The sequence below is a fragment of the Crocuta crocuta genome, unplaced genomic scaffold (assembly GCF_008692635.1).
Source record: "Crocuta crocuta isolate KB4526 unplaced genomic scaffold, BGI_CrCroc_1.0 scaffold127, whole genome shotgun sequence".
Classification (NCBI taxonomy): domain Eukaryota; kingdom Metazoa; phylum Chordata; class Mammalia; order Carnivora; family Hyaenidae; genus Crocuta; species Crocuta crocuta.
The window spans coordinates 5682577-5690659 of record NW_027532008.1 but is presented as its reverse complement, the minus strand read 5'-3'; the positions used below and the strand labels follow the sequence as shown (position 1 = coordinate 5690659).

Sequence of the window (8083 nt, the reverse complement as noted above, 5' to 3'; positions counted from 1 at the left end):
GGTCTCCTGCATTGCCAAACGTCCCCTGCAGCAAAATCATCCCTTACCAGGTCCAGAGAAAGAATTCCAGGCCCTGGAATTCCCACCCACTTCCCTATTGCTCTTCGGATCACATAAATGAAACCACTGGAATTTAATAAAAAAAATCTTTTATTAGAGATGAGTGAAATAACAAGTCTGAGATGAACAAAAGCAGACCCTGGAGGCAACCCCTGCCCCTGTGCGATCCCAGACCAGTCAGGTCTCCGTTCAGGGTAAGTGGCTCAGCCTGCCAGGGTTGAGCTGGGCCGTCGGCACCCTCCAGCCCCTCCTGTCTGGCCCATCCCATCCCGGCCAGGGCCGAACGCCCAGTGCCCATAAAGCTGCGTTACAGACTGATGATGGCTAAATGTACCTTTTTTCTAAGATGGGGCTGGAAGTCATGGTGGCATTTCCGGCAAGGGGAAGCAGAAACTTTATTCCCTGCTCTCCTGTTGCCATTATTCTCCTTCCTCCTTTCTTAGCTCTTTCCTCCCCTGAGACTGGAAGGCTCCTAAGTTGACCAAAGGAAAAGGGGAGGGGCGAAGATCAATCATCCCCAACCATTCCTTTCCTTCCTGCCTGCGAAACCAAGGAGAGTAGGCAGCCGGGGGTTACTCCTAGGTACTTCCTGGCCGGGGAACACAGCCCAGGTCCCCGGAAGGCCGCGCTGTCCCTCGAAAGGAGTGCTCTTCGGAGTATTTATTTAACAGCCAGTGGAGCGCGGGCGCCGGCCAAGCAGGATGCACGCAAGCTACAGACAGCCAATGTCTCATCGGCGTAAGGCAGCCGATCGTCTGCCCCTGGGCTGAGGACCGTCCCCTGGAATCCAGCCCTGCCCATCCCCATGCCCAGCCCTTGGGGACCAGCTTCCTAGCAAGGGGCCAGATCTGCAAGACCCCTGTCTTACTCATGTGACAGCTGGACATAGAGAGAAACTCAGGAAAGGAGTCCCAGACGAAGGAGTAGCCAAGAAGACAAGCCGTTTGTCTGGTTAGAATTCCTGGTCTGGACATGAAGCACGATGAAGGTGGGCCGGTCTTACCCTTACGGAGCCCCCAGGCTGATAGAAGAAACAGAGTTCTGGTCTGATGGGAGACGGAGAGTTCTCAAGGCGAAGAGTAGCTCAAGTATGCTCAGATCCAGCCCTACGGCTCCCTGGCTTCTGGGCAGTGACGGGTGAGAGAAGGAGCCGCCATCAGCCCTAACATGGAGGGGCCCGGTGTCCTGGGCAGGGGCCCACGGCAGGGAGGAAGGCCAGCCACGGAGGCACAAGGGACAGAGAGAGCAAGACCCAAAGGGAACGAACACCCCAGTTCTCCAGTCTTGTGGGCTCAAGTCCTAGCTCTGAACACTGGGACCCAACCATGGGGGTGATTCAGGCATTCAAAGGCCAGCAAGGGGCCAGTCTTGCAAAAACCGTGCAGAGTTCCAGGAGAACCCAACTCTTGAGCCCTCTCCTTCAATGAAGCCAACCTGGGGATACAAGAATGAAAATTGACATTTTCTAAGTACCTATATTACACATTAAAAAAATTTTTTAATTTTTTTTGTGAGAAAGAGAGAGAGAGAGAGAGAGACTGAGTGCGAGTGGGGCAAGGGTAGAGAGAGAAGGAGGCACAGAATCCTGGGCAGGCTCTGGGCTCTGAGCTGTCAGCACAGAACCCAATGCAGGGCTCGAACTCACGAACTGTGAGATCGTGACCCAAGCTGAAGTCGGGCGCTTAACCGATAGCCACCCAGGCACCTCATCTAAGTACCTTCATTATATACCAGCTGTTTATCTCACTCAGTTTCACCACCGTCCTGTCATGGATAGATGAAATTATCCCCATTTAACAGACAATGAAACGGAGGCTTAAAGAAGTGAAGCCACTTTTCCAAGGCCTCCACACCCTGAGGCCTGGTCTCTTCTTAGCACGCACGTCTCAGCTAAATGCTGGGTGACAGATACCTGGTTGTGGACACAGATTTGTGTCCAGTGCCTGACTCTGATGGACTGAGGATGACAATTCCGCAGGAGACCCGGCTCCCGCCCCTGCTGGGTCCCGCTCCCGGCACTGACAGTCACGGCCACCCCTGAGGAATCCCCGGGGGGACGAGGAACAGCAGTTTTATTCTCAGCCCAGCTGACTCTGTCCTGTGCCCACCCCCAGCTCCTCGACCAACTCGGGGGAGCTGTGAGGGGCTTCGTGATCCAGCAGAGAGAAGCTGGACTAGGGATGGCAGCTCTCGCCTTGTCCCTGGGACATGCCTCTATGCCTCGGAGTGAGCCGACTCAGCGGATTGCGACAAGGGGACAGTTAGGCAAACTAAGGGCTGGGACACAGCCACCCTCTCCTGCCTCATCCGCAGGGCAGTGAGACCTTCTCTGAGCCTCCAGCCTGGCTGACAGGGGTTTGCTCGTCCTCCCCGGGACAGAGGCCAGGGCTCGGGCCCCATCACCTCTGCCAGCTCTCAAGGCCTGGGCTCTCCCCAGCTGCGTGCGTCCTGGGCTGCGGCACAGAGGGGGAACACCATGGCAGGGACTGAGCAAACTATGGCCACCTGCTCTCATATGTACCCCAGTCATGGGGAGAGGTCCCCCACCCCCGGCGCCTCCTGTTGACCAACTCCACCTTCCACGTGATCGGCCGCCGCCCCTCAAACCACGGTCCCAGAGCTCATACCGGCATGTTCCTTCTGTGCAGAGGCTGCCTGGCTGAGGGACAGTCGTCCGGGCTCCGTCCCACTCCGCCGGTAGGAGCGGGTGCTCTCCGAGCTGGAAGGCAGGGAAAGGCCAATGTGACCTATGCTGAGAGCCCCTTAGTGTGGGGGAAAGGGGTATAGCCTGGGGCCTAAGCAGGTGGGCAGAGTCCCCCAAAGCCTCCGGGCCTAGAACTGACCTCCGAGGGCTCTGGAGATTTCCCTGTATGTAGCCCCCAAACTGCAAACTGAAGGGGCTTGTTTATAGGGAAGGGGGGGACTGGATCCTGGGCTGGAGGTGGGAGCACCACAGAGATCCCACCGAGAGTCCTCCCACAGGTGGGACTAAGCCGTCTCCACTCGGCCTCCAGCAGAGAGGGTCCCAGGCTGCTTCCCAGCTCTCCAGGCCAGACCCCGGAGCAGGTGCATGAGGGGCAGGGGGTCCACTCACCCTCCACTCAAGGGCTAGCATTCTGTGTGGGCCGTGGGCTCAGAGCAGGGAGCTACCCCAGGCCTCAGGCAGGCACCACTGACACGTGGGGAAACACATGATGTACAGAGGGGTCGGGGAGACCTGCCCAGCTGGACTCTCACCTGAACTTGACCGGGGGATACATCTCCACGGGGGTGGTTCCAGATGTCAGGCTGGGTCGGGAGGGGCCGGGGGGTTCCCAGAGGCCCTCCTCAGAGCTCGGTGGGGGGGTTTGGCTGGGACCTCCAGCTTCCCCAGGGCTTGCGAGGCTGGAAGGGGTGGGGGCTGGACTGCCCAGGCTCTCGGGGGCCCCAGAGGGCTCTGAGCTCAGGCCTGGGACTTCGGAACGATCTAGAATCAGAAGTGATTTTTCAATCACTGTCTTGATCAATTACTCTGTTCTCAATTTCAAAGCAGTCCCTGGCCTCTACGGCTGTCCCCACACCCCGACGCCACCCACCTCTCCGGTGCTCCCCTTCAGCTCCTCCCCACCGTGCCTGGTCTCCTTTGCTATGACGGCCAGACGACACTGATGCACGTTCTGCCTCTGCTCCCCCTGCTCCTCAGTCTGGACTCCTCTGCGCACCCCCCAGGCTCAACTCAGACGCCACCCAGACAGGACGCCTCCCTCAACCACTCCCCAGTCCCAAGAGAACACGCTCCCTCCCTCCCCTGAGCCCCCAGAACAAGGCTGTTCATTCAACAAACAGTTCTCTAGAACAGCCAGGTGCGGGGCTAGGTGCAGGACAAATACTAGTCCACAGAGCACCCAAATTCCTGTCCTCCTGAGATGTACATTCTTTGTGNGGATTTACATTCTATACTGTTGCATCTATTATTGTAATGAACTGCAGGCCAGCTTTTATCTCCCCCACTAGTCTGTGTCTCGGTAGCCCCCCAAATACCGGAGACACAGCGGCCAGTCAATAAAGGCTCCTCTCTCTTTTTATTTAAGGAAAGCATTGAGGAATCTGGAATAAGACAGACCTGGGTTTGAATCCCACATCGGGAACTTAGTAGCTGTGGGATCTTGGGGATGTCACTTCACATCTCTGTTCCTTCACCTGTAAGGGGGCGGGGTGACCTCTACCTGGCCAGCGATTGTGAGGGTGGGATGGACTAACAGACGCACCCTGAGCTCAGTGCGCTGGTGCACAGTAGGCCCTCAACGAGTGGTAGGATGAGCATTTTTCTGGGCAGCCAATCCTACCTCCACTGGCATGTCCCGCACGCCCTTGGACCATGGTCCGAGAAGGGTTTTTGACCGGCAAGGGTGGGGGAGAGGCCTCGCTCTGGCTCTGGGGGGCCGCTGGTCCGAGGCTGGCGATGGTCTCATACGTCTTGTTGCTGAGGTCGACCCTCCCACTGGTCCAGCGGGTCTGGGCAGGGGGCTTCAGAGAGCAGCGCTGCAGGGGTGCAAGTACGGGGGAGAGGACGGTGAGGTTCCTGTGGTTCAGGCCTGCCCCTCCCCACCCCAGGTCCCATCTGGCTCTTTCCATCTGGTCTCTAACAAAGGCCCGAGAGATGGGGTGGGGACCCACCTTCTCTTCTTCCTCCTCCTCGCTGTCAGAGCCAGGCTCCGTGGAGACGCCCCAGGAGTAGTCCACGTGCAGAGGGAAGGCGAGGGTCCCAGCCTGGGCCTGCTCCAGCTGTCAATAACAGAGCCTTGGCAGTTCAGAGGGTCAGGGGCTCAGCAGAGAAAGAGAAAGGGTCAGGGGCTTCCCCTCCTTTCCTAGACCTCACCAGCTCCTCACACTCCTTGTGCTGCTTCCTCCTGGCTATGTCCAGAGCTGTCTCTCCTGCCTCGTTCACTGTGAGGGGTAAAGTTAGGGGTCATGGTCAGGGTCAAAAGACATTAGAGCTTAGAGGTTATGATGGGCCTCTGGAATCAGACTGCATTGGAATCTTGGCTCTGCTACTTCCTGGCTGTGTGGTCTTGGGCAAGTCGCTTAGCCTCTCTGGGCCTTGACTGTCTCATCTACAAAATGAGTATAATACTTATAACTTTCTGATGAGGTTGTTAGGAGGATTAATTGAGTTAACATGTATAGAGCACTTGGCAGCTTACCAGGCATGTGGTTTTTTTTGTTTGTTTTTTAAAATTTTCTTATGTTCTATTCTTTTTTGAGGGAGAGAGAGAGAGAGAGAGAGAGAGACAGTGCAAGCAGGGGAGGGTCAGAGAGACAGGGAGACACAGAATCCGAAGAGAGGCTCCAGGCTCTGAGCTAGCTGTCAGTACAGAGCCCGATGCAGGGCTTAAACCCAAGAACTGGGTGATCATGACTTGAGCCGAAGTCGAACGCTTAACCGACTGAGCCACCCAGGCGCCCCTGACCAGGCATATGTTAAACAGTAAATAGTGGCTACTATAATCACTATTATTTGAATTCAGCCAATATTATTTGCTTAGGTACTTTCAGAAACATTCTTTTATTTTCTCTTCTTAGCAGTTCTACTTGGTCCATGGTATGACACCCATTTTACACATGGGGAAGCTGAGGTTCAAGAGATGAATGGACAGATCCCAAGGTCACAGAGGTGGTCAGAGGCAAGCCAGGATTAGGACCCAAGTCTGTCTGCAGAGCCCATGGTGGTTATCAGTGCTCTCCATCTGGGAAGAAGGCAGGAAGTGCCACACTCAGAGGAGCAGGGACCCGGAAGTGTGGTGGGGGAGGTGCTGGAGCCCCACCTGTGCCCACTGAAGCTCTCCCTTTCAGCAGCAGCTTGAGGCAGTCGGGCTGGTTGTGGAGAGCTGCGCAGTGCACAGCACTGTTCCCGTCGGAAGCCTTGGCATCCAGGTGACCTCTGGGGGTGGGGGTCAGGGAGGAGGTAAGGGGAACAGACAGGGCGAAGGGGTCAAAGTCAGGGGCGAGGAGAGGGAAGGGGGAAGGGGAGCGGAGAAGAGAAAGGAACAACGGGGAGTATGAGGAGGTGGCCGGACAGGTAGGGAGGTTCTCACCCATTTTGGATGATGAAATCCACCAGGGGCAGGGAGGCCTGGTTGGCGACTCTGATGGCCAAGTGCAGGGCGAGCTCTCCAGGTGCCTGGGTACACAGCCACACCTCTGAGTTTCCCCCAGTTCACCTGCCCTCAATCCAGGATTACCCTCCTGAACTCTTGCTGCCCAGGACACCTCCACACCTAAGGCTGTTGCCCCGCTGCCACCTAACGTGCTGGCTGCTGGAGCTGAGAGAGGGGACCACGGGGATGGAGCGTGTTTGGGAGGAAGGCGAGCGACCAGTTCCTTCGCAGCCTCCTTCAATGGCTCCGCCTCCTCTTAACAGATGCTTCCCAAACTTGATTCTTAGCCCTGCGCTTTCCCTCTCTGCTCCTCTCTCTCACTGACCCCTTGAGACCTCAGGTAACCTCATACTTTGAGCTGTCACTCGTGTGTAGGCTGTTCCAAATTCTTACCTCACCTAAGTGCTGTACCCTCACTGCCCCCCCTGGGCAGTCCCACCCACCGCTCAAAGACACGACATCCAATTTTGCATGTACTGTCGGCAACTCCTGTCAGTTTATCCATTCAAACGACTCTGGTACCCTGCCCCTCCGCCCCACCCCCTCCTGGCTCACATGATGTTTGTCCGTGGAATCGCCAGTGCAACAGTCTTCCCTTATCTACCTGATGCACCCTTACCCATTTCCGAGGCTGGTCAAGGAAAAAGATACTAACATTTAGTGCACACATACTATATGCCTGGCCCTATTATATACATAACTTAATTCTCGCTTCTACCCTGTGGGTGCTATCATCAACTCATTTTATGAATGAGAAAATGAGACTCAGAGAAGTTAAGTAACCTGCTCTAGATCACACAGCTAGGAAAAGACAGAAAGCCAGGAGTCTGGCCCAGGTAGGCTTGACTGAAGTGCTCTGTCCCATTCACCCCTCTGCAGGGTGGGATCTGAGTAGATGTCAGAGGTGGGGAGGAGCGAGGGGGAGATAGCTGGTCCTGGAGAAAGACTGGGGTGAGAGAGCGCGAAGGGTGTAAGTGGCCCTTGGAGGCGGTTCTCACCTGCCCCTCGGGCCCAGGCAGCAGCTGTCCAAAGTCCTGCCCGTTAGCGAAGGCCTCCAGCACTGACGGGAGGTCCCGGTTGCAAATGGCCGTCCGGAGTCTCTGAGGCTCAGGTGCGGACCGGCGGGCAAACCTGTGTTCCACATACTTGGCCACAATATAGTCCCTGCGCGAGCTCCTGCCGAAGTCAACCACAATGTCAGAGCAGGGGCCGTTTCCACCCAGTGGCCCCTCCCACAGGAGATACAGCCCTCCTTTCCCCCAGAACCATGTCCTAGACTCTTCCAGATCTGAGGCTCCCTTCTCCCCAGACTTCCGGTCCAAGATCCTCCTGAGACCACAGGAGCTGGGGAAGCAGAATCCCCAGCCATGATGCCCGCCCCCCCCATCTGATAATCCCCTTACATGTCACTTTCAGCTGAGGGCTTCGGGCCGCCATGTGAGGGCAGCTGGGCCTCCATAACTTCATTGAAGCGAGTGTTTCCGATGTTCAAGGCCAGCTGGGGTCGCAGGAAAGCGGTGGGGGTCAGACCGGTGGTTAGGGCAGCGCCCCCTGGACGAAGGAGCCTCCAGAAGCCCCGCCCCATCAGCCCCTTCCCGGTGCTGCATCAGGACCCTGCCCCACCTCTCCCGGCCCCACAATCTCAGGTTGAGCCAGTCGACCCAAGTCCAGCCCCCCCAAAGTCACGCCCCCAAGGCCACTTCTGGCCCCGCCCCGCCCTCACCAGCAGCTCAGAGGGGCCCAGCAGGTCCAAGGTGAGGGACTGCATGCGCGAGAAGCGCACACCCAGCTCGCGGTGGACGCCGGAGCACTGGATGCAGGTGAGGACACCCAGGTTGGTGCTGAGCCACGTGGGGTCTGCAAGGTAGAGCAGCTGGAGGCTGGCG

At 57.1% G+C, this 8083-nt stretch overlaps 1 protein-coding gene across 1 annotated transcript in view; it reads right to left on the bottom strand.

Moving 5' to 3' along the window:
* Positions 1 to 132: 132 nt before the first annotated feature.
* Positions 133 to 8083, bottom strand: part of ASAP3 (ArfGAP with SH3 domain, ankyrin repeat and PH domain 3) — a 49904-nt gene continuing 41953 nt past the window's right edge. The window contains 12 exon segments of the mRNA XM_077775713.1: positions 133 to 1494; positions 2688 to 2747; positions 2749 to 2779; positions 3298 to 3526; positions 4386 to 4581; positions 4717 to 4824; positions 4919 to 4986; positions 5865 to 5980; positions 6135 to 6220; positions 7196 to 7373; positions 7601 to 7695; positions 7921 to 8054. Coding sequence (XP_077631839.1) covers positions 1405 to 1494; positions 2688 to 2747; positions 2749 to 2779; positions 3298 to 3526; positions 4386 to 4581; positions 4717 to 4824; positions 4919 to 4986; positions 5865 to 5980; positions 6135 to 6220; positions 7196 to 7373; positions 7601 to 7695; positions 7921 to 8054 — 1391 coding nt within the window. The 3' untranslated portion in view covers positions 133 to 1404.